The sequence below is a fragment of the Grammomys surdaster genome, unplaced genomic scaffold, assembly GCF_004785775.1.
Source record: "Grammomys surdaster isolate TR1022 unplaced genomic scaffold, NIH_TR_1.0 239, whole genome shotgun sequence".
Lineage (NCBI taxonomy): Eukaryota > Metazoa > Chordata > Mammalia > Rodentia > Muridae > Grammomys > Grammomys surdaster.
The window spans coordinates 9,327,600-9,354,320 of record NW_021604684.1 but is presented as its reverse complement, the minus strand read 5'-3'; the positions used below and the strand labels follow the sequence as shown (position 1 = coordinate 9,354,320).

Genomic DNA, 26,721 nt, shown 5'->3' with positions numbered 1-26,721 from the left:
TACTCTATTTAAAATGAAATGTGCTTAGCACAGGCAGACTTGAGACAGCAGTTTAGTCAAGGAATAAGATATGTTTGAAGAATCTAAAATTATATAGCAGGATTGGGGAAACAGGAGTTTTAAAGTTTTGAAGCATAACTCCTACAACCTAAACTGTCACTAGGGAGACCCAATTGAATGTAGTAAGCCTGGAGTATGGAATGATATCAATGCATTTGGCAATGGTGCCTCAGCATGTACGGTTGGAGGACGTCTGAAGATCACGAATGTGGGTTGGTATGCCACAGTCTGAGACAACTGTGTGACTTCCGTGGGGCCTCTACTGGCCTGATGCACCTGTCAGAGCGACATGTTAGGAAAAGGTCTTAGTAAATGTCCTCCAGCTGTGCCAGGATATGCCTCCTGCTACCAGGTCCTTGTATCATCTGAAAAGCATGTGGTCAGAAATAGCCTCAGCTCTTCAGAGAAGGCTTGGCATAACTCTCAAAGGCAACCCCCAGGATCTGTAGGGTTTGCATTAATGCAGAAACTGAGGCTCTTCATTTTATTATTTTTTTTTTTTTGGGTCATACACACTGCTCACGATCAGATGAAAGCCACAGATCTTCTCTCTAGAGGAACATCTATATGTGGAATTTGGCAAGTAGTTTCAGGAGATTCACACTATTCAGAAGGCCAGTTATGAACCCCCGTCCCCCTATGTTCCCCACCCTCACCCCCAACCCCCCCGATTAAGAGTTCGGTAATAGAGGGTCTGAAGAGATGGCCCAGTTGTTAATGTGCTTGCTGTGTAAACAGGAAGACATGACTTTGATCTCCAGAACCTCTGTGAAAGAGCCAGGCATGGTGGCTTACACTTTCAATTCTGGTGCCGGAGAGTCAGAAAAGGGCAGATCTCTGGAGCTTGTTGGACTGTCACCTTCCATTACTGGGCCAGTCCCAGGCCTGTGAGAGACCCTGCCTCAAAAATCAATGAGATGGCTTAGCAGGTAAAAGTGCTTGAAAACTCAACAGCCTGGCTTCCTTACTTGGAATCCACATTTAAAAAAAAAAAAAAAAGTTGAATACACTCAGTAGACACAGACCTGCAATCCCAACACTCCTAAGGTAAAATTGGAGACAGGAGAATCAACTAGAGGTCTGTGGGGCGGAGCACTGAAGACTCAGTGCCACCCTTGAGAGCGGCAGATGTTGGAACAGAGAGCATACTCAGGACGATCTCTGTGTTTCTCAGATTTAACACTGGCTGGACTCATACTTTCTTAACGGTACTTTCCATTAGTAGTATAGAGTCTGTCCCTGGATTTCAAAATGGATTTACTGAGTATGCAAACGCTAAGAGCTGACCTCACGCATTCCAGTGCTAACTGTCTCAGATCCTTGCAATGGGGAGGGGAGGGCCACGTGGTGCAGCTAGAAGATGAAGCTCACACCCCCTCCTTCACTGATGGAGGCATATTTAGGAGAACACACACACACACACACACACACACACAATGCCCACTTCTGCAGTGACTGTGGCCTCACGGATTCAGTGTAAATTCTGCCCTGAACCTGAGGTATTTCAGCTTCATTCTGCCGTACTAAAACTGGTGACCTAATTTCCTGGGGAAGCCCAAATGAAGGGTTTGGATAACGAGCAGATTAGAAGTCTGGCCTCTTTACAGAAGCACATGAAAGATGCGATGCGCAACAGAACTTAAAGCAAAGAAAAGGAAACTTGCTGTAGTCTCCTGGGGCCCCAGACGTCCCCCAGACAGACGTCAGACATCTCCCAAGTGGGGCCCATCAGAATGTCATCACACAACAATTAAAACACAAACTAATGAGCCAAAGATTCTCTGGAGATCATCTGCCAGGACCAGCCTGTCCTGCTACAGACCTCCCTTCCCCCAGACTTGGTCTATAAGCATGTTCTGTCTCTGTCTCTCTCTGTCTCTCTGTCTCTGTCTCTCTCTCGTCTGCCCACTCTGTCCTTCACCTCCACTGTTTCTGAGGTGTGTGTTTGCTCTCTCTGCACTATGTATATTGATTGGCTCGGTGTCTCCGCCATGTGATCAGATGGATGCTTCCATTCTGCTGAGGATTTTGCACCTGCTATCCTCCTGCCTCTATAACTTTTCTTTTCTCCATTCCTCATCATCCCCGCCCCCCCACTACCATGCTCAGGGTCCTGGCTCCAAGTGTCTCTTCTTCAGAGGAGCCTCCCCTGATCCCTTGGGCTTCTGACACATCCCCATTGTCCTCAGAGGACTTTCCCCACTCTGTTGTTGATATTGCTGCCTCTATTTCATTAATGCCAGTCTCTCCTTTCTGACAATAAACTCTACCAGGGCAAACTACCACGCCCACCTTGCTCATCTCCAAGCAGAGTACTTGGCATGCAATAGAGAGCCTGGAGGCACTGTGGCTGTCACTGGAGTGGCTCCATGAGAGATTGATTCCAGCCTCACTTGACAAGGGAAGAAGAGACACAGAGGAGAAAGTCACTGCTCAAGATCCCACCCCATTAGTGGAAGTGCTGACCCTTGAACTCAGGACTCCTAGCTCTTAGCTGGTTCATATTACTTCTGAACTGCCATTTCTTGAGTCTTGGTGCTATTGTTACTCTTTGAGGGTATTCTAGGCTCAGCTCCCAGTGGTAACTGAAACTCCTGGTGGCTGCCACCCACACATGACACCCATAACCAGAATCATTATGACTCTAGCACCCATGGTCCAAGCCCCCTCATTCCAGATCACTCAGAACCCCCTGAGGCAGGTCTTCTCACACTCTGCAATTACTCCCACTCTCCCAGGAGCCAGAGGATAGGAACGGGGATAATTAAGGAGAGGGTGACAGGTCTTCTTCACTACAAGAATATCTCCCACCTCCTGGAGGCATTTCTGCCTTAAGTTCTAGGGAGCAGTCTATCTCACGGTCACAGAGCTGTTGGCTCAACTCTGTTGCTTAACTCCTTCAGCATCTGTGTGAAGTTGGGTGAGCAAAGTTTCTAACTCATAATTGGGAACTCCCTGATGGCAGGGGCTTTTTGCCTCTGCGTCTCCTGTCTGCCTCTCCAGCTGTTAGAACACTATTGGACACATGCTAGGTCTCAATAGATATAGATGGTAAATGAACAAAGAGGTTTCCTTGTGTTAGGAATTTACTATACGGCTGGGCAGTGGTGGTGCACGTCTTTAATCCCAGCACTTGGGAGGCAGAGGCAGGTGGATTTCTGAGTTCGAGACCAGCCTGGTCTACAGACTTAGTTCCTGGACAGCCAGGACTATACAGAGAAGCCCTGTCTCAAAAAAACAAAAAAACAAAACAAAAAAGGAATTTACTCTAAGTGTATCTTACAGGGGCTGCTTGAAGTCTATCCTCTATCATATAGGTTAGATAATCAAGGTTCAGAGAGTTAAGAGGTTTGTCTAAAGTAAAACACACACACACACACACACACACACACACCCCTTAGTAAACAATAGTGTCAGGACTCAAACTGAAGCAGTCTAGGCCCAACTGCCACAGGAGGACGAGGATTGGAATTTAAGCAGGATGGTAAAGACATTGATTGCTCAGTGGTACAGGAGCTAGAATGTAGCTGTCAGGGTAGGCTCAACACCAGGAGGCTGAGAAGGTAAACACTGCACAACAGGTTTGCTACCAAGTGCCAACTTCACACCCTAGTGGTGGCTGCATTGCTGAGACTTGTAACACAGGGTCCTGAAGCAGGAACCGCTCAGGATCAATGGAGGGCATTGGTGTCCATGGGGAGCCACAAGGACCACACTTGAATATCAGCCATGGTCTGAGTCCTGTGGCAGAAGGTGGAGAGAGCTTAGAGGGAATCCCAGTCCAGGTTCTTCTTTGCCCTTCACACTTTGGTTCACAAAGCATTTCTCTAGATGTATCCCCTGCCTCATCTATATAATGAGGGCTGTGGCTTTACATACACCCTTCTCCCTCCAACACCTGAATGATGACTACACTTAAGGAATCAGTTACTGAATCTCAGAATCTTTGGAATGGTTTCTTCATTTAGTTCCACCCAGGAACCCACGCCCAGCACACCCTGTGAATGGCACAGGTTTATGTTGAATAGCTCTGGGCAACAGGTCTCAGCTGAGGATGACTTTGTCCTGTTTCCTGTACCCTAGGATAGTAGGCAAGATCAGAGACAGTTTTGGAAAGGGTATATATTACTGGGTATATATTACTGGGTATTACCTTGTGGGTGTAGACCAGGGATACTACTAAATACTCTACAGTGTACAAGACTATCCTTAACCAAAGAATTGTCTAGCCCCAGATATCAACAGTGTTGAGGTTCAGATGCTGCTGTAGACACAGAAGGCAAAGTATAGCTTGAAGGACTTTGTACCTGTGGGAATCTGGGGTGAGGACAATATTGCTAAGAAGACCCACCCCCTGTTATTGGCCCACAGACTCAGAGCTACCTTCTGGGGAAACCTTGAAGGACTCTTACTCCTCTCCAAGAGACTACTAGAACATTCTTAGCAAGGCTAATCACAGTGACTCAGCCAACACCCTGATGTTCTCAATACCATTCATACCTTAACCACCTCCTTTCTGAGTCCCCACAGTCTCTTGTACTTTGCTTGTACTTAGTTCCCTCTGGTTTGTCTACGAGTTGTTGGGCTTCTTTCTGTCTCTTAGCCCTATTGTTGGCCCCACTATACTTCTTCCATGTAACAATATCAGGAAGTGGGGCTTTGGGGAAGTGATTGGGCCATGGAAACAGACTTTCCATGGTTGAGATCAGTACCCTTATGAGATAGGCCTCAGGGGACCACCTTGCCCCTTCTACTGTGCCAGGATACAGCAAGAGGGTGGTACAGGTGTGAAAGTGGGCCATTACCAGACACTAAATCTGCAGCCACCTTGATCTTGGACCTTCTGGACTCCAGAGCTATGAGCAATACATTTCCATCATTTACGAGCTACCAGTCTATCTTGGTTTGCTTTGTGGCCTGATCAGACGGAGGCATCAGCTGTTACGTTTTGAATTTCAGGTGTCCATCATAGGCTCATACTGGGAATTTCTACTTGTTTCTCAGCTGGGTTCTGTGGGAGGACGTGACACCTTTAGGAAGTGGGGTTTGGTTGGCAGAAGTGGGTCACTACAAGTGGGCCTTTGAAAGTTATAGCCCAAACCCTGCTTTCTTGTCTGCCATGGTAAAAAAATAGCCTACATCACAAGGTCCACTGCCACGAACCCTTCTTTACCGTGATGGACTAAACTGAACAAAAGGAAATCTTTTTTCTCTTTAAGTTGTTCTTACCAGGTACTTTGGTGGCAGTGTTATAAAGAGAACACACCAGTTATCAGCCGTTCACCAAGAGCTCTCTGCTCTTGGCCCTACTGTAAGGAACCTTTCCTTAATACACCTCCCACTGGGCCCTCCCCTTGACATCATTTGGCATGTGATTACCGAGACACACCTTGTTCCTGCTTTGAGCTATGGGGTTGTGGTGAGACAGATCTTTCATATATGAGAGGCCCCCAGAAGTAATTGCTAAAGTCAAGTTGGTTGGGTAGCTTAGGTGGTGGGTTTGTTCGAGTCTAGAAACAAAGTTTGATGCCTTGGTGAGTAGGCCTCAGATGAGAAGCTGAAGTGATTAGAAATCACACCAGTGGAGTGGGAGGGGCCTGGAAGGAAGAGCAAAGCCAAGAGCACTGTGACATACTGGGACTAAGGGCTGGACAAAGGACAGAGGGATAAGAGGAATCTAGAGATCAGCTGAGTGACTGAGGCACAGGAATCCTAGGACAGGAGGGACAGGGCTGGGGTGGGGAAGCCATTGTGTCTTTCACCCTGGGGATCCCCAAGCAACATCCTGCTGTAATGTCTTGGGGTGTGGGGAAGTGCAATGGGATGGAACAGGGCAGGTAGAAGCTGTGTAGACTCAGAACTCCGGGCATTCCCTGGAGGTTCTCTAACTCCTTGGCCTTGTACACCTCAAACTCCCACCCCGAGGTGGAGCCAGAGAAATTTGCTCCTGGTATTGCCAGGGAAGCAGGCCAGGGGAGCAGCCGGTAGAGGCACACGGGGATGGAAGGCAGATTACATGTCACTTCATATTAGCCACGCCAGCAACTTTCCTCATCCACCCAGAGAGGAGAGAATTAATTGCAACCTTGAGGAAAAGTCAACAGCAGAGATAATACTGAAATGGAAGGAGGTTGGATTTTTTTTTCTCCAGCTGTGAGCCTATCAGAATGCCTTAGAGAGGGTCAGATATGCTTACCTGTGAGATACATCTCCTCCCCTTCAGTGAACATCTGGTGGCAGCGTACACATCTGGCACAGGTAGGGTGGTAATGTTTTCCTCCTGCCTGTGGAAATCAGAACATGAAATAGAAGCATCTGAGTTGGGTTTACAGCTGATGGGTGAACCTGTCCTGGGTATATTGGTGGCATTGCTGTCTCTCTCCATTGTTCTGTGGTTGGTTGGGAAGCTGCCCAGGGGCATCCACAACCGTATGAGAGTCTACCCAGAGAGCTTGGTGATTCCTTCATGGGATGGGTCCTGATGAAAACTCAGGGAATTTCCCTGGACATGCGGAGGGCAATCAGAGGCTTCTATTCCCACATCCTCATTGCCCACAAGAAAATGTTATTTTGAGGACTGCCAGCATGTCCCCAAGTCTCCCTAAGGGCCCCTAATACTAGTGATAACAAAAATGACTGTAAGTACTATGATAAAGACAGGGACAGACAGAGATAGATAATAGATTGATAGATAATAGATAGATGATAGATTAATAGATAGATGATACATAGATGATAGATAGATAGACTGATAGATAGATAGACAGATCCTTTTAACTCTATCTGAATTCTGATTTCACCAAGGGAAATGTACCAGTTTAGAGGCCGTGAATCGTTAGTATCATCTAAAGCACACTGATCTATTTTTCTAAGAATGAGAACAAGTACAAGGCTTGACGTCTTCACAAACAAGAAAACTTGGCCAGAACTATATTCATTTTGGGTTGTCTTCAATTTGGCAAATGACTTGGTTTTTCCTGTTATGTTTTACCAGTTGTCTGTTAAGTGAGTCAACTTAAAGACGGATTAAAGTATTAGGTAAGGCTAAGTGTGTGAAGTTTACAAACATGCCAAAAAATATGAGAGGAGCCTATGAAGGACCAATTTTTTTTAAAAAAATGTGCTCAGTGTATAAGTTATATTATGTGAGAAGCAAGACCCCTGGGAGCTCTGAGAATCGTCCACCTGGATCTCTCAGACTGATCCTGGCCTATTTTAACCTGGCTTTGGTAAATCCACTCCTTTTTCTCCCTTTTCTTCCCTATGTTTCATTTAAAAATGGAAATGAGTGAAGTTGCCAAATCTCTTTGGGGGTTGGGGGAGGGGTAGCTTTTGAGATGGTTTTGTTTGAAGGTCTTCCTAGAAACCTGTAACAGTGTCAGGCCCTGTCTTACCTCTGCATTAGATGCTGAAATTGTATCCCAGAAGACCTGATGTGCAAGGGACCTTTGGTGACAGAGCTCAGATTCGCAAATGGGAGGAGCAGCCGGGAAGGGAGGTGCAGTGTGTTCTGATGGATATTTTTCATACCAGGACAGGTATTTTTGAGGAGGGATAAGGTAAATGAATGACTATTGGGTGTTGTGAAATCCTCTCTAAGGTCATTAGTTGGTCTGATGTTAGTTCCAAAATTACAATTGTATAAAGAAACCTTATTTCCAAACAGTCTTAGGGGTGGGGTTCTTGGGATCAGCTTGTCTGGTTTTGGAGAAACTCTTATTTCATCGAGAATGTGAAAAGGTCAGATTCCTACAAAAGAAAAATAATCTTCGCTGTCCCCTTTCTCCATCCTTAGTTGTTTACTTGGCTCCCACCAATGAGGAAATGTCCTTGTCGTCACCAAGCAAGCTGTGTTCAAACTTTAGAAGGAGCCTGCGATTTTTCCAAGTAAGGAAGTTGTGGGACTGATTCTGTATACCATGACAAGGATAATCAGCTTAATTAGTAGCCTCTTCCTACTGTGTCTCCTTATCCTTTCAATTACAGGCCTTTTTTGGCCCTGATTTTCCCCCATTGTGGCAACAGCGCCCCAGCAATACTGAAACACACATCTTCTTAAATGTCACACTCTACCACCCTGCCCCAGATGAAAGAGACTTCATGCTAATCTCAGCAACCTTGGTCCTGGATGGCTTAGAAAACAATGGGAGAGATGCAAGGCTGCCAGGGCAGCCTGCACCCAGCATAAGAGAACAAAGGCAGAGAGATGCAATGAACCGTTTCACCCACTAACAAATTGAAGTCATGAAAGCAGGGAAGAAACGTAGTGGAGGGTTGGTACTGCCAAATGAGGCCATATTAGAAAGTACTGAGAATGGCAGCCAAGGTCTGAAGTGGAGCAAAAGCAGGCTGTGACTCCTTTTGCTGAGGACATAGGAAGGAAGGGTGGGTCTGACACTCAGCATACTGAGGTCTGTCCCCAGAGGAGGAGTCATAAGATAGCCTCAGAAGGGAACGGGAAAGTTGGGGTGAGAAGACGAGAAACAGTCTTAAGTGCCAGCAGTATACTGGAAATGTGCTGGCCCTATACTGGGCAACTGCCTAGCCAGCATCCTTTCCCATCTTCCAGAAATAGCACTAAGCTTTGCTCAGTAGGACCTCCTGCCATCAGGCCATATGGTTATATTGTGTTAAACCCACCGATACGCTGATTCCAATTCTATGGGCACAGCGGGTCCAGAGATGGGCCGGAAGTTATCCAGAGAGCCCCCCAGATATTTGCTGAACTATGAGGAAAGCAGTTTGCTCTCCACTGTGGATGTGGCTGGTAGGATGTGAGCATGAACAACCAGCATCCAATACCTCAACCACAGAACAGAGCCCTTCTCAGAATAAAGGCAACGCAGAAGAACGTGGAGCCAAGGCGGTCAAAGATTGAAGTGATTTTGATCTGCCACATTCTCCAGCAGTGGCTAAAGCCAGAACGATGCCTACACTCTCATTATGAGAATGGACACATTTCCTTTTGAGCCCCTATGATTTGAGGGTAGCTTCTGCCTTGCAACTAAATAAAGCCCTGCTTAACATATCCATTAAGATGAAGTGGCAGTCTTCACTATTGACAAAGGCTGACTCAACTGGCTTAAGGTGTCTTGGCTAGACGTGGCAAAATTAGAATTCAAACCCATGATTTTTTTTCTCTCCTGGTCTCTGAGTGGCTGAGAGCTCCAGTGTAGGACCCAGAAGGTTGGAGTCCCTCACTTCATCTCTGTCTCTGACCTTGCAAAGGTACCACTTATCTTGGGTTATTCCTTTTCCTCATCTGTGAAACAAGGAGGATTCGATAGCTGATTGCTAAATGTCTTTCCCAACTCAAAGAAAAAATGAAGTCAGTCAGTCCAACCTGCTGAAGGACAGGGTCAACTGGAACCCAGTCAGTCACAGCTGCCTTGAAGGGAGATACTACCACACTGGCTTAAAGAAAACAGCCACTAGAAAATGTTTTCAGCTGCAGTATATGTCAAGATTTTTCTCTTGAAAGAAAATCCAGCTTTTGTGGCCTCCATCCCACTGGGTCTGCAACTTTTAGGATGCTTCTTCCTCACAGTCATGCAGAAGCAGCCAGCAATTCCCATTTAAGGCAAACTTCCACTGCCTGCACCAGCCTTTGACCAATGCTCCAACTGACCTGCCAGGTTTCTTGAAACTCCACCCTTTCACAAAGTTATCAATTTTCCTCCCATATCTTGTACGCACATGCATCTGTAGGTCCACATACTTTTAAAATGACTTATTTTATGATGTGACTGCTTTGTCTTCATGTCTGTCTGTACATCTTTTTATGCCTGGTGCCCACAGAGGCCAGAAGAAGACATGAGATCCACTCGAACTGGAGTTTCACATAGTGTGAGCTGCCATATGGGTGCTGGGAATCGAACCTGGATCCTCTGGAAGAGCAGCCAATGCTCTTAACTCGAGCCATCTCTCTATTCCCTTCACCATGTCTTTGGAGATAGGGACTCTCACTGCTTGACACTCACCAAGTAGCCTTGGCTGGCACTTGGCTGGCTGACCTGTGAGCCCCTGAGCTCTGCCTGTCCTTGCTTCTCCAGCATTGGAGCAGCACATATGCACCATTGTACCTGGCTTCTTCTTTTCTTCTTTTTTTAAAAAAAACATTTGTTTATTTTGCGTGTATGAGTATACTATCTTTATGCTCACGAGAGGAGGGCATCGGATCCCATTACAGATGGTTGTGAGCCACCATGTGGTTGCTGGGAATTGAACTCAGGAACTCTAGAAGAGCAGTCAGTGCTCTTAACCACTGAGCCATCTCTCCAACTCAGTCCTTGGCTTCTTAACACATATTCTGGGGATCAAACTCAGATCCTTGTGCTTCCAAGGCCAACTCTTTAGCAACTGAGTCATCTCCCCAACCTTCTACCTATAGCCTCAATTATCTCTCTTCTTATAATAACTCCCACTCTCTGTGCCACCTGTAGGCAACCACAAGGCCTGTGCTAGTCCTTTTCTAGTATCCTCCACCTTGGAAATGCTAACTACCTCCTCTGCTATTGTTCACTTCTGAGTGCTCTGATGTTGGCCTCTCTATGTCCAGGCTTTGTTTCTGGGCTTTGACCTATGCTCTTGTCTATCTTCTTGCAGCCTTCTTGGGATTTCAGTCCCTACAATGAGTTTTCCGTATCACATCAAGTGCAGTTCTTAAAAACATGCAATTTTATCACGCTGCTCCATTTTAAAGTTCTCTGAAGGCTTTCTCTATACAACCCTATAAAACTCAAGCTCTTAAACATGATGTGCAAAGTCCTACCTTCGAAGTCTTGGTTTTGTTTTGTTTCTTGGTTTTTGAGACAGGGTTTCTCCGTGTGGCTTTGGCTGTCCTGGAACTTACTCTGTAGACTAAGCTAGCCTCAAACTCAGAGATCCACCTGCATCTGGCTCTGGAGTGCAGGGATTAAAAGCATGTGCCACTACTGCCCAGATTCCCTACCTTTTCATCATCATACATGATGATGACCTCATCATCCTCAAGGCTCTGCTTCCATGCACTTCCTCACACAGACCTTTCCTGATCGCTATGCTCTCTTGCTGAGCTCACATGTGGCTGTAGAGTCTTTCTCAACTTCGTCTTCATGTTAACCACAAACAAATGGCAGTGCTAATAATTATGCCTACAGTAGCTGAACCAGCCTACAATTCCTTAGCCGCTATCAGATGTAAAACAGAGGCCTATAGATACAAAGATCCTCAGCCCAAATAGAATTATGAGCTAGCAGTAGAGACAAGCCACAACTCAATTGTCCCTGCTCTTATATTTCCTCTATTTGTCTCGGCTATTATTTTTCCTTTGCTCTGAGCTCTTCAAGGTAGGTGACACCAAAGTAAGGGAAGGTAGCATCTAACCCCTAAAAGGTGTAGAAAGAAAGACTGGGAAGGCCAAAGACTCGGCAAAAGGGCTGTAGGTTGTCTGTCACTGGCAGAGAGAGCTGCTGCATCAGAGGCTTGAGAGAGCTTTGGTTGCCATGGCGATGGGCCAGCCAAAGAAGGGTTTAGAGAGCAGGCTGCTAGACAAGCTGCTTCTTAAATCAGCACATTACCAAACAGTTAAAACATAAAAAGGGCTTCCATCCCGAGGCAGAGCCTGGAGGAAAATCCTAATTGTTACTCCTTAGAAATCTGTCTGAGTCTGAATCCAAAGAAGCAACTGATTTTTCCAGCACAGCGGTTTTTGAACCAAGAATTATTTTGTCCACATTCTATTTTGGGGGTGCTCAGCTCTCTTGGCAAGGTTATCTGGTCAGGGCCATGCAGTAAGCAAACCCTGGGAGGTTGAAGCAATAGAAAAAAGGGACATGGTGGGAGGATTTTCTCTTCTTAGGTGATGAGTTTTTGGAGTTCCAGGCCACCCTGCTCACACATCTCCATAGTTACTCAGGTTACTCAGCCTCACTTACCTCCAAGACCCTGCCACTGATGTACCGGTCACAAGTCTCACATTTGATGCCAAACTGGGAGTGGTAGTCAGACTCGCAGTAAGGAACACCATCCCTGCAAGAGGAAGTTCACATAGGAAGGGAAGTTAGCAGAGTGGGTTGAGGGGTATCCTTGTTCAGAACCTGGTCTGTCCAGGTCTTGTTCAGGACTGGCCAAGACTGGGAGATTGGGAGTGTTTTTTAAGCTCAAACTGCCCCTCAGATACATAGCTAAAGAAAATCCAAGGGAATCTGCATTTGGTTAGGTCCCTAAGCCCTGATGGGAACATTACTCTGAGCTGCCATTTTGGGTGTCTTTTCTTTTTTCCTTCCCCTATACCCATGAGTCATCCGGACACATCTGCTTCTCTCTGCCCCAAAGAACTCTTTTGGAAAATTATTTAAGACACAATTTAAGACACACTTTGTTTGCTGTAGAAAACGTAAGGCTCGCACATGCTACAGAAAGGCATAAGGGAAATGTTTCCCCCTTCCTTCCACGCCTTCCTGGTTTCCCTCCTGGGATGTAACAATATAATCAGATTCTTACAGATCCTCAAGAGTTCCTCCTTTAGCCAAAAATTTTATCCATAGCTGAAAGAACCACTTGGCTGAGCTGATGGACCAGTGCATAAGAAGTCTCCCACCGTTTATATACTGTGTCTCCCATTATCATTGTGTGTGTGTGTGTGGTTTGGTGACCCACAGCAGTAATGTGGACGTCAGAGAATAACTGTGGAGTTTGTTTTCTCTTTCTGCTTTTCCATGGGTTCCAGAGATCCAACTTGGGATTTCAATCAGGTGTCAATCTTGTGTGGCAAGTGTCTTTACTCACTGAATTATCTTGACAGCCCTGCTATGGCTTATTATACTGTTCTCTACAGCCAGTAGCTGGCATTTCTTGCTTTGATAGTGATTCTCATGGATCATTTCATTTAATAGTTATGGAAGCCCAGGGAGGTCAGTACTATTACTCTCCCAGTGTGTGAATAAGAAAGCCCAAGCATGGAACAGGTAAGTAATTTCCTTAGGTCATTCAGGACTGCTTACATTGAGGATCAAGGCCAGTTGAGCTGGTTTCTCTCCACATTTTCATCAGGATTGAAGGAAATGGGCTCAGGATATGCTAAGGTTTCATCTATGTCTGGCTCACTGCCTACTCAGGAAAGGCATTGAGCACCCTGGTGGCCCTGAGAGTCTTCAAGGGGACTGTCTTCCACTTTTGGGTATAGGATAATGTAGATCAGACATAGATAGGCCTAAAAAGCAGGCATGCTCTTTCTGTCTCCAGCTGGAGCTCTATCTGAGAGCAAGGTGATTAACATTACCTGAAGTTAAAGTTGCTCTAGTCTTTGAACCCATGAAACCTCTCTAATTCTTTCAACTAACCCATCACTAGCCGCTCAAGTAATGTAGGTTCTCACTCTACAGGTATAAGTATGGGTAGTGGTGCAAAAAAAAATGTCATCTGGGTTAAAAAAAAAGCCAATAAAACTTCACTTAGATTCATGGGTTGGGGATACCTTAGGGAATTAGAAATATACATAATTGTAAACATAGGCAGATGGGAAAGGTTGCACTTACTGTGTCCTTATTAGATATGGAACATAGACCTCCGGAGTCATCTTATTAACAAATGAGCAAACTAAGACTTAGAGCTATTGAGTCCTTGGCCAAGGTCACACAGGCAGGAGGATTTCTGCCTTGAGCATCTGTAATAGCTTCAAGATTCCTGCCACTTTGCTGCAGCAGGTGAGGGACCAGGGACAGACTGCAGAGACCCAGGGGGCTGGGTAATCTAGGCAGGGGCTCCAGAGCTGTTGCTGGACACCTGGCTGGTGACATCCCACACACACTCCTTACTTGGCATGCTGAGAGGGGAATGCCCAATCCCTACTGACATGGCACCCAGGGTTTTCAGTGACTCCACCTCACCTCAGCAGCCTGGCCTTATGCTTCATCTCTGTCCATACTTTGCTCCCAAACAGGATGGAAATGATCAACCTATGCTCGCCCTACTTCCCCTGATGGCTAGGATTATGTCTTCAAGCTTGTCTTTGCATTTTGAATCTTACCCAGTCTTCCAAGGCCCCGCTCAAACCTTCCATGAAGTTCTCACAGACTTTAGACGAAATCTGTACCTTCTTTGCTCTGAAGCTTCATAGCCCCACTTTGTGGACACAGGCTGGTGTGTTTGGCCAGCAGCTATTTCTCCTTCCTCGGGCAGCAGTATGTGGGCTTTCCTTTGGAGGCCACCCTTTCCTACTTCAGCTTTCTAAGTGTCACAAGGGCTGCTCTAGGGTTGGGCCTTCCTGGTTAGTGTTTGAGCAGGAATGGGCAGGGAATGCAAGGTAACTAAGTCAGAGGTAGTCACGGACTTCTGCTGCTGTTTCTAGAGAAAGGCCCCTTCTTTCACCAGCCTTGCTAAACTGATGATCTAAAGCCAGGCACTACTGCTGATTTTCTTTGCTATTTAATCTGTCTGGGGATAAATATAATAGAGAGGGGAGCAGAGGAGGGAGGGAAGGATGAGAGAGAAAAAGGGAGGAGAGGAGGAGAGAGACCATAGTGCTGAAGACATCTTCAAGAAGCTAGTATACCAAGCCGGACAATGGTAGTGTATACCTTTAATCCTTTAATTAGGAAGCAGAAGCAGAAAGATCTCTGTGAGTTCGAGGCCAGCCTGGTCTGCAGAGTGAGTTCTAGGACATCCAGGGCTACACAGAGAAGACTTGTCTCAAAAAAAAAAAGGGAGGGGGGGAAGAGGAGGAAGAAGAGGAAGAAGAAGAGGGGGGAGAAGGAGAAGAAGAACAAGAAGAGGAAGACAAGGAGGAGGAAGAGGAGGAGGAAGAGGAGGAGGAAGAGGAGGAGGAAGAAAAGAAACTAGTATACCTTTGACCTTTCTGTGTCTGAATCAAACAACTCCAATTGTTGCTTTTAAGTATGTTGCATTTGGCTTTTGGTCACTCATGACTGATACTCATAGCTCACAGGCTTGTTCCACAACCCCCTCCCCCGATGTCCTAATTCTTCCTGTCCATAGCTTGTCTCCCATATTGAATGAGTCTCCACAGCAGACACCATGTACACTGTAGCTCTACAGTGTCAGCACCTTCTGACATTGGGCCAGACAGGGGCAGAGGAAGTGTCTGGAATCAGAAAGTGTCAAAGTGCCAAGGGCCTTGCTTCCAGTTGCCTTTGGGTATTTGAACATATATGTGTGATCACTAGAGCCGAGGCCTGAAGAGGATGTGTCCAAAGCTGCAGTGTGTAAGTCCCTGAGATGGAGTCCTCTTACCTGACAGTTTTATTTATCCACCATCTCCTCCTATCTCAATTAAACCCATGTGATAACTGTACTGACGTTTGGTAAGGCATTGTGCTAAAGGCAGGAAATACAGCAGCAATTAAATCAAAGCCACGGCCCTGAGAAGGACAGAGAGCAAAACTATCACTGTGCAAGTTGCTTGCTGATTTGAATCTCTGTCCCATGAAAGGGTTTTGTTTTGTTTTTGTTTTTTGTTGCAATGGTTTTGAGATAGTTTCTCTCTGTATATTTCTGGCTGTCCTGGGACACACTATATAGACCAGGCTGGTCTTAAACTCACAGAGATCCATCTGTTCTGCTTTTGCCTCTTACTCTGAGTGCTGGGCTCAAACGTGCCAGGGGAGGTTTAATGGCATAGTCCATCCAAAAATGTCTGTTAGTTCTTTGTTCATAGTGAAAGCTCAGTAAATGCTAGGAAGCATTGTTATTATTAAAACTTAAAACATACACATTACCATGTACAACTATAAATGGTGGGAGCCTGTGTAAGAAACAAAGCAGTCTGATGGTAGTGATGGGAGGATGGAGGTGGGAATGATGGCATGGAGCCGGCTTCCTCTGAATCAGAGGTATATGGAAAGAACGGAAGGAGCCACAGGCAAAGACCAGTGCATCATGGGAGACGGAACAACCAGGGAAGGCCTGAAGGTAGGAAGAGGCTGGGAGGGTGGCCATTGTGGTTTCTGTGGCTTCAAATGGATGCAGTGAATGATGATTCTGGGGATTCAGGAGAAGATAGTGGGACAGGCCTTGTGGGATGCAGAAGCCCTGGGAGCTCTGATGAGGAGAGGGAGAAACACTCACTTGCTAATGTATTCCCCAGTGAGGATGACGCTACAGGTCTGGCATTTGAAACAGCTGACGTGCCATTGCTTGTCCAGTGCCAGGAGTGACTGGCCATGTTTAATCTCCTCTTTGCACCCAGCACAGTCTGAGAAGACAAAAGTAAGAAGAACATCTTGGGTCCTTTTGACCTCCCACCGTCATCACCTGCCAAGGGAACCCATCCCCGGATGCCATTTTACTCCCTACAGGCGGCCACCCTGGTGCTGCCTGTACCCAGAGACCCTGCCAGACAGGAAGAAAGGTTGCCAGAGGTTTGGCCTGTGGACAAAGGGCCATAAAGTGACGAGAAGGAAAGAGCCACCCCACTGCTCACTGTGACTGCCATTCCCGCAAGCTCACACCGTTTTTCATCACCCCAGAGCCTGTCATATTTGCATCACCTAGAAGCTTGAACACACACCATTAGAGCCCCCATCTAGAGAATGGAACTCCACCACGACCTCTGCATGGTAAAATTTGAGAAGTCCTGTTTTTGGAGACAGGCTGCATCTTTCCATTTCTTTTTTAGGCAAGGGCCATGTGATGGTTAATGCAGTTGGTCAATTTGGCCTGATTTGGAGTCCTACAGAAGGCACACATTTAGATGTGAGGGTATTTTTATATGATTTGAATTGATGGGGGGCTAGGAGATGCTTCCTTCCCTTAGTGTGACTGGTACCACCCTATGGGCTGGGACCCTGGACTGAATCAAAAGGAGACAAGGAGAAAGGCAGCTGGTGGAGTGCCTGTATTCTCTTTGGTCTGCTGAGATGTGAGCATATGCTCCTGTCACAGCTGTGACTGAATCCTGCTGCTGTGCCCCCTTGCCATGATGGACTATAGTCTCTGAGCCATGAGCCAAAAAGAAACCTTCCCTACTTAGTATTTGACTGCAATAAGGAGACAAATAACTAGCGAAAGGCCATACTTGTGTTTTGTGTTAAATCTTATCTATCTATCTATCTATCTATCTATCTATCTATCTATCTATCTATCTATCTATCTTTGCCTAGCCTGGTGCTAGGCACAGAGTAGGCACTCAAAGAATATTTGCTGAAGAAATTATTGACTGTATCTCAGTGCTCAGGCAAAGGAGTGAATTTACCATCTTCATCTGGCACACAATGATAAGAGTCTAAAGAGACTGTCCCAAACCAGAAATGTGCTTTTGGTCCCTGTCACTGTTACTCTCTAGTCAGAGTTGGGACAGAAAGTAGGTTGGAGCCCAGTGGTCTAGTTCGCCTGTTGTTCAATGAGTGTAGAGCAGGGTGGGTGGGGCAGGAAATGGAGCCAGTATCCAAGGTACTGGGGAATCCTGGGGATTCAGGTCATGCTGATCAGATGGTCCACTCTAGAAGAGGAACATGGTCACCGGCAAAGTTTATCAGAGGTCAGACCTCCTTATTAGTGTCACAAGACACACACACACACACACACACACACACACATACACACACACACACTTTGGAGCATGTGAAGAAAAGCCGCATCTAAACTTGGGAGACCTGGCTAGACTGTCCTTAATCTGGTTCTGGAAGAGGAGGTGGTGTGTCTAGGAAGGGTGGCACATTTAGAAGGCTGTGGGGGAGCATCTGGGACCTGATGACCTATTTGTAGGGTCAGTCCCTGCAGTACTGAACACTTTCTAACATCCCTTAGCATAAGCTGGGGCAGGAAGGTCTCCAACTGCAATGTGCTTTAAGCCTTCGGATTGGCTAGACAACAAAGAATATACAACTTTATCTTTTTGCCTTTCATTTTTCTGGAATCAGTATGTCTCCCTGTAATCCCCCCTCCCCCCCAAAAAAGAAATAAAACGGTAGGTTTTAAAATTCAATGGCTTTGGTAGGTCAGGCGTCTCCTCTCTTTATAAACAGACAGTGTCTGGTCATTCTTTCTATATGGCTCCTAAGGAGAACTTAACCATCACAGAGGGACTTTAAGTTCTCAGAGTACTTAGTCAAGTGTCCCAGCCAGGGCAGGAATTTACCGTATTTTTGACAGGTGGTGCCTGTTTCATACTTTATTACATGTGAAGTCTCAGCCTTTTCTGAGTCAGCTTGCACCATATTTGGCTAGGCATGACTGTCAAGGATGTCTTCCTTCTGTGGAGCTAAAGCCTGACCCTGTCACTTCCCCTATTCTTGCGTATCAAAGAACAATCTTGTTTCTTCCATGACAGTTCCTTCAGATAACTAAAGGCAACTGTGGTTTGTTTCTCCCTTAGCCACCATGCCTTGTGATGTGGCCGTATTCACAAGGGAACTCCATGGTGGCAGGCATCATATTAGCTAAGTATGAAAAACTCTCTGACTCTTCAATGAGGTTTCCTTGGTAGCTGGCTGTTTGCAGAAATGGCTACATTCCAATTAAAAAATGCCATTTCTACAAGCTAGAGGGACACACTTGAGATGAATTTAGCACCCTGAGCTACATACAGTTAGGAGCCAGTGGGGTGTAGTGGTTGGAGGCTGGGCAGAGAATGGAGTGAACTGGCTCCAGCAAGTTCGTCTTCTAAATGGCTTCCCTACAGCCAGGCCAGTATAACTGACACTTACATAAGTGGTTGTTCTCTTTGACATTCTTATGTTTTCATACACATCCTGTGTGTTTGCCAAGTCTCTGATCTGAAGGGAAGCCCTGCTTATTCCTTTTAAGACTTCTGGGATGCCCTCACTCGTGGCTTTTCTGTCCATGTTACTCTGCTGGTCCTCCATTGTCCTGGCTTCCTGTTTCCTCGGACTTCTCCTCCCTCTTCCTTCTCCTTTTGCTCCTATCCACGGATGGACACACCTCTTTGGGAGCCCACGGGTCTGGTGCCATAAACAGGGTTGGGAGAGTCATTCTTTATCCTTGGGAGTTTTGGGAGCCAGCTGTCCACTCTTCTCATATGCCTCTCCATTCCAAAATTCCAGCCTTCAGCTGGCAGGAAGCATGATGCCCCCACCTGTTCCTCTCAGATCTCTCACTTTACTATCAAAGCCCCAAGAGAGCCCATGCAGCCATTTTTAGTTTAGTTGGCTACATCATCCATTTTATTTAGGTCAGCAAAAGTAAGTGAGCTTTGTGAGGCACAGCAAGTTATTCACCTTGCTTTAGGCAACTAGCTTGGGAAGCCAGGACCTTTTCCAATTAGAAAGACATACTCCTGCTAGAGGGTGCTAGGGGAATAGTCTCAGAGCTTTAACATCTGTGTTACTTTGGGAAGGTCATTTATAGTTTTTGAGTCTTGGTTTTCTTACTTATAAAACAGTTACTCTTACTGCCTTCATAGATTTGCAGTGACTGAATGAGATACCTGTTCATGTATTGCAATGCCTAACAGTAGAATAAATGCTGGCAGTGGTGATGGTAACACATGTGATGGTGGATTAGTAGTGACAGAGGAGTTGTTAGTGATGGTAACCACTGTGGTAGTAATGGTGATGACTCTGGTGGTGATGGTGTTGATTGTGGTGGCAATAATTGTGGTTGTGGTGGTGATGTAATGATGGTGATAATGCCAGTGACGATTGTAGTGGTGATGTAATGATTGTGGTGGTGCTGGTGATGATTGTACTGGTGACAGTAATGATTGTGGTGGTGCTAATGTTGATATGGATGGTTCCCCTGCTATTGATTCTTCTTTATGAAATCTATGATCTGGGAGTCATTTCTTTTACATATGATAACATGATATTTTTTTCCTCTTGACAGTTCATGACTATTTTCCTTTGAGTAAATATTATTCTAGCTTTTCCAGAATATATCCACCCTACAGGGGTGAAACTTCACACTCTTATAGCTTAAGAAAAAATAAAAACTAGGGTTATTTGTCCTTTTTCTTTCCTCTGGTATGTTTTTCTCCATCTTTCAGATCTGGCTTTGATTCTCTCTGCTCCTTGGGAGCTCAGGACGCAATCACTATGACCTCTAGTCAGGGCTTCCTTGTATTTGCAGCACAGTCTGCAATCATCTCTGGAGAGAATACAAGGAAATATGCTCTGTGGGAGCACAGGTGGATGCTTTTATTTCTGAGCTAAGCCAAAGGCCTTTGTTTCCCGGGAAACTGTTCACATGTCCACTTGCTTTTCTTTCACAACTTTCCCTTGTCCTTCTGGATATCCCAATCTGCAAAACTATGGTGGAGACAAGTTAGAATCTCTCTTCTAGACATTTCTTCTAGAAGTTATTCCTACATCAGGCTCTCATTTACATCTCTTCTAGAGCTTGTTCCTACATCAGACTCTCACATCTCTTCTACAGCTTGTTCCTACATCAGGCCCTCACTTACATCTCTTCTAGAGCTTGTTCCTGCATCAGGCCCTCACTTACGTCCCTTCTAGAGCTTGTTCCTATGTCAGGCCCTCACTTACGTCTCTTCTAGAGCTTGTTCCTACATCAGGCCCTCACTTACATCTCTTCTAGAGCTTGCTCCTATATTAGGCTCTCACATCTCTTCTAGAGCTTGTTCCTATATCCGGTTCTCACTTACATCTCTTTTAGAGCTTGTTCCTATGTCAGGCTCTCACTTACATCTCTTCTAAAGCTTGTTCCTATGTCAGGCTCTCACTTACATCTCTTCTAGAGCTTGTTCCTACATCTGGTTCTCACTTACATCTCTTCTAGAGCTTGTTCCTATATTAGGCTTTCACTCAGTAGAGAAAGCTTGCCTGTTTCTGAGACTCCAGTGGACACAGAAACACACAGTACACCCCAGAGAATTCACAGTGGACTCAGGAATCTTATTCTCCATGTTCCTTTGGTGTGTTTTCTACAGTAAACCCTGGAGTCAGCCAGCCTTTTTGGTTGAGAGAAACAATTTAAGGGGAAAAAAGATTCATTTTGGCTCATGGTTTTGAATGTTTCAGCCCTTTATGGTGAGCCATTTGCCTCTCCAGCCTAAGGGGCAATGGTATCCACATTCGGGACGAATCTTTCCCTTAGGTAATCCTCTGATTTGTATTCATCCTAAGGTGTGCCTAAACAAAACATGCTAACCTGATCCCTGTACAGGAACGCTGCTGCTTTTTACAACACCCCTGTGAAGATGATAAGGCATCCCATTAGTTTTTTCATAGCTGTATAAATCATGTCTCAGGGAGGCTATAAGACCACTTTGTCTCATGCAGATGGTTGGCAGCCTCCCAGCTCAAGCTAGCTTCCGTCTGTTCTTCACATATGCGACCACTGGTCTCCGAGCTTCCAGGAAGCATAAGCCACAGGGCGAGCACCTTTATCTAGTGTTTTTGTCATGAGGATCTGATTTCAAGGAGTTATAAAGGATAGCCGGTGCACATTCAGCTATCTGGAGATGAAATCTGGCCAGAGCAATAGATTGTTCCTGAGTATTGTCAAGGACACTAAAGGAAGACCCCTAAACATCACATCACATCCCAGGAAAAGATCTGACTCCACTGAAAGGAAGGGCAGGCAAGGCAAGTCCATTCATTGCCTCTCCCATCAGCTCAGCACAGCTAGGTGGACTATAATGGAGCCCCTGGGAGCTGAGGGCAGCTGACGTAGAGTCTTCTTGGCTCACTTCCTTGGTGTGATGCAGCTCCAGCATGCTGACTGTGCTGGTGCCATGCCTGGCTGCCTCTGTACCCACAGTAATGCAGCACAGGATGCTAATGTGTTTTCATTGATTCTCTTGATGGGGCCAGCCAGGGTATCATATAACATGAAAGATCATTGGAGCTCAGTGTGGCTCAGGAGACTCAGAGCTCTGGATCTGCATGAGCTTGTGGGCACATGCCATTCACAGCTCTACAAGGACATCTAGGAACAGCGATTTAAACATCTTGTCAGTACACACACTGAGTGGACTCACTTCTGCCGATTAGGACCACCATAAGGCAAACTCTCAACCTGTACGTTCCCCTCAAATCTGTGGCTTGATCAAACGTACTGTTATTATGGCATGGCTGACGTCTTTCTCATGACTAGATGCTATTCTTGCCCTAAGAACAGCTAATGAATCACCAAAGAGGCTCACAGAAAGAATGATGACACCTGGATTCCATTCTCAAAGGTTCAGGATGAGCCCAGAAATCTGTCTTTTTACAACGTGATGATCACAAGACTGACAGAGTGATCCTGGAAATATGCTCTGTGAGGTACCAGCACAGTCCCCGGGTTTATTCCTAGGACCACTCCTGACTTCTTGCATGAGCTTCTAGAAATGGAGAACTACTGGTAACAAACACTTGATCAGCTCTGGTGCTGTGCTCTTGGTACATAGAATCAGGAAGCCCTCTACCCCTTGTCCTGGAAAGGATCTACCAAACTGGCTCTGGCTATCATTCCCTATAGCTAGGTAGCCTGTCTTTCCGGCATTGTTCTGTGGAGATTGTGTCTGGGCTGTATGCCAACTGGTTAGTGCTTCAGGATCCATCCAGGGTGGCAACCTCCCCTGCTTCCCACCACGACAGGGTACTTGAGAGGACAGTGTTCATGGACAGAGAGATGCCTATGGGGAGGACTCACGGCTTGGTCCACGGATCTTGATTGGCTTGCTGCTGGTCATTGACTGGGAGCATGTCTGACACACACATTCTTTACCACTGAAGGTCACCTTATCTCCAATAGGGAAAGGCTTCCTGCAAGGGAATGAGAAAGAGAGTCAGTGTCTCCTGTTCTGAAGATTCTGTGGCTACTGATGACTGACAGGGCGTGTGCTTGAGTATTCTATAAGACATATAGCTTGTTTTCTAGAGCATCAAACAAGTCAAGTGCTATGCAGAATAGCAGACTGGATAAAGCATTCAGAATCCAGGGGCCCAGAACTGGAAGACTTGTTGGGCTAGTTATATCATATGACAGTGGCAAGTCATACTGCCGGTGTGAGCTTATGCTCCCCGGCTGTAATGGAGAGGCAATCCACTCCTTGCAGAGCTGTTCTGCTATTGCAGTTTGTCCTATCCCCACGTATCAAGGGACTACTCAGGCCCCAGAGATGTCAATTTCTCCCTTTCACTATCTAGATATCTCTTAAAACCCTCCTCCCAATGAGAAGATTATCAGTCCTCAAACAACATCTCCTCCTCACCCTCTGTGTTTGTTCTGCTTCTCAGCCAAGGGGTCTCAAGCTCATACATCTGCCTGTCCAACAAAATGATCAACTACATACCAATCCGAGCACTGCCAATGCTGTTGAGCAGCTGCTTTTGTTCATGCGTTGCGGGGTGCCTGACACGTGCACTTGAAGCTTAGCATATAACAAGTGGCCCCACTGTCTTATTATCAGCAACATGGGACAGTGGAGGGAAATCGGGGTGGGAATCTGGATGGTTATATCCTCACCATCCCGATTTGTTATTATTTTTTTTACACAGCCATTAGTCAGACATTCTAACTGGTTACTCGATTTGGCAACTTGCAACCAGTGGTTATTTTACAGGGAGAATAATTAATCAATATTTTCTTTTCCAAAATAAAAATGCATATGTACTCAAATCATATTTTGCTTATGACTTAATCAGAGATGGCCATTAAATTTTAACACACTGGTGGGCAGGGCTGAGGTTTTCTTCAGTTTGTTTTCATCTCCTTAATGTGTTGCTTGGCATGCAGCAGACCCATAGTGCATATTGCTAAATTAACAAACACGTCACTGAGCTGGCTGGCAGGAAGCCAGGCAGAGGGGAACTGTCCTGAGGGTGGTTGGATGCCTACCACAGGGGAAAGCAGGCGCACTGCAGGCCAGCCACTGGATGCAAGTCTCTGTGTGCACTTACCACGCCTCTTACTGAAAGCGAGTGAGGTTGCTGTGGTTTGACCTTCATTACCCAGGCTTACACAGATAAGGCTACTTGCTGGGGTCATTCTTCCAGCAAGAGGCAGTGTTGGGATGATGGAGGAAGGCTATCTATTGGTAGCCATTCTTATGCTACCCTAAGGATGAGAGTGTGGAAGCCTGGGCCAGGATGATACTTGGCTCGCAGACTGACTTCTGAGAGACAAGGTACTCAGTGGTTTTCTTGGAGGCCTTTTGAGAGGAAATGGAATACAACATGGGGCTTGGATCCTTATCCTGCTATCATCATAGGACAAACTAGTGCTTTACATCCCACTGATGTAACAAGACAGGATCTGGCTGCTATATGGTTTGAAAATCACTAGCCTATCAGAGTAGTCCATCCACTCTCAAGTTTCCAGAAACCCAGGGTTCAGTGAAAAGCCTGTATACTCCTGATCTGCCTGGGAAAGGCTGTGCTATCCTCTTTACTAGGCCTTGTCCAAGAGGGTCTGGTCTTCTTGGACACTCACCTGCACAAGCTGCACACGAAGCACTTAGGGTGGTAAGTGCGGCCCAGGGCGGAGATGACCTCACCCGTGATGAAGTCCCGGCAGCTATCACAGCGGGTGCCATAGAGCTGCTGGTAGTCCTGGGTGCAGATGTACTCCTGGTTCTTAAAGAAGAAGCCCGACTGGGCCAGGCCGCATCCACACACTTGGAGAAACAAGGAAGGAAACAGTGAAGGTTGAGACCAGGGAGAGTTTGCAAGAAGAAGATCCTTACTGGGGGAAAGGCTGCTGTCTGACATTGTCATGAGTAGCCATGGGATGGTGGCATGTTACAGCTCAGGGGCTTTCGGATCCCCTGCATTACAGTCATATGGGGCTTCTTCAGAGTTAGATGCCTAAGCTTGGTTTAGACTCCCAGAATTCAGGGCTGTGCTTTCACATTGCCAAGATGATTCTGATGTATATTCCCAGGGGATCATGGACATTATACAGTCCTCTCAATACATTGAATTTCAAGGCCTTGGGGATCATGGCATGCCACACAGCTCGTGGTATCATGACATTGAGAATGAAGCACTCACTAAAAAAATCTCCTGGGAACTTGCTATGTTCTTGACTCTCCCTCAGGTCAAGAGCAGTGTGGAGATTGTAGACTCTAAGTCCCTAACAAAAGAGAATAGGTTGGCAATGAGATGGAAAATGTGAGGCTTCTGATTGGTTCTTGCTGCAGCCAGAGTGTTGGTCTGTTTCCAGGCATGTGATGCCAAATACACAATCCCTGAACTGCAAAAAGCTAAATGTGTCTGCTGAGAGAAGATGCCACGCATTATGCGTGACAGACCAAGGGGTAGGCACAGACTGTGGGAGAAAGGACATTTTGTCAGTACAGAGGGAGGGATAGAAGCATTGATAATGCAGAATATGACAGAGTACAGGTACAGGGAGTTGCCAGCCATATTGTATGGGTTATGACTGGGGCACAATGGAGTCTGCAGGGAGTGAAGGGAAGTTACACAGGACAAAATAGTTCCAGACCACCAGAAGCAAGGCAACAGCCCAGCTTAAGAAGTTCAGGTTTTCTCTGGGTGGGATAGCTCCCAAGCCATTGGTTGGTTCTGAGGGTGAGGTGAGAGATACAGGAGGCCATAAAACAATGCAGGCTTTTGCCATTACTCTTGGCTATCCACCAGAACTCGATGGTAACACCCTATTGCAGAAAACAACACATGCTTTGATTCCAGGACTCAGAGAAGACAAGCTGATATTGATTGGGAAGCTTTCTCCAGTGTGGTATTTTATAGACATAAATAGAGGTTGGGTAAGAGAAAATCAGGTAGGTTTGTAGGTATCTGAACAATTGAATTGGGGGGGGGGGGGAAATGAGTCCCAAAAAGGGAATTTGGGAATAAGATCTCCCAATAGGAAGTTAATTTATGAAACAAACACATTAAGCTATAGGAAGAGGCTGTTTCTTAATGAAAGAGTCCCGGTGATAATGAAACCCCAGTAAACAGATGAGCATACCAGTTCAGCCAAAAGTAGAATAGGTAAAAAAGCAATCCAAGGAAGGTAACTGGAAAGGCCCTTGGGTCTTGTGTCTATCCCTGCTTGTCTGCACCTATCTGGAGACTCTGATTGTTTGGCTGTCCACACAGTCTGTCTTTGGGTGGAAAGAGCTGGAAGACTAAAGAGTCGTACAGTACTCAGCAGGTACTCTGATCTTTGACATGGGTTCTCTGAGGATTTTGGTAGATATAAAAGGTGGCTCTCTCAAGTCTGGGCAATGGTTGGAGAACCAACAGTTTCTAAACCTGTCAGTTTGCAGAACCAGCTTGTAATGGGTGACATCACCTGAGTAAATACGATTTCATTACCGAGAGTTCTGCAAAAGAAGCCAGGCTGAAAACAGGAGTGCTTTCCAGATTCAGGCAAACATATCTCGCAAGTGTTTGTTCACTTTTGTAGGCTGGCTGCAAGTTTAACAGAGAGTGGGGGATGGATCTTGGAATTGGATCGCTGGGCTGTAGTCTCACCCCTGCCACTAAGTCTCTGGGTGACTGTGAACTTGGCCCTCTCCTTCCTGGGGCCTCAGTTTATACCAAAGAGGCTGAACTTTTAGAACTGACTTCCTGTGGGCCCAGGAGAAGAACTTGGGGCTTGCTATGTGTCTGAGCATTTTGAATTCAGTATGAAGTCTTGCTGGGTTAGGGGAAGGGAGGATGGATGATGGGGACAGTGGTGACAAGAGGCCAGGAAGGTCTCAGTTTTCAGGCACCATGGAAATTCATCCTCTTAAACAATACCTGGCCTTGGGAGCAGGCAGAGGCAGAGCACAGGCTGTTCTGG

The 26,721-nt window shown here is 46.1% G+C and overlaps 1 protein-coding gene across 3 annotated transcripts in view; it reads right to left on the bottom strand.

The window, feature by feature from the left end:
- The window catches only part of Ablim3 (actin binding LIM protein family member 3), a 114,273-nt gene that overhangs the window by 32,626 nt on the left and 54,926 nt on the right, over positions 1–26,721 (bottom strand). For all 3 annotated transcript variants that reach the window (XM_028774164.1, XM_028774165.1, XM_028774166.1), the window contains exons 4-8: positions 24,397–24,580; positions 22,615–22,727; positions 16,126–16,252; positions 11,976–12,069; positions 6,257–6,344 (exon numbers count right to left, since the gene is read on the bottom strand). In XM_028774164.1, coding sequence (XP_028629997.1) covers positions 6,257–6,344; positions 11,976–12,069; positions 16,126–16,252; positions 22,615–22,727; positions 24,397–24,580 — 606 coding nt within the window. The remainder of the gene's footprint in view (positions 1–6,256; positions 6,345–11,975; positions 12,070–16,125; positions 16,253–22,614; positions 22,728–24,396; positions 24,581–26,721) is intronic.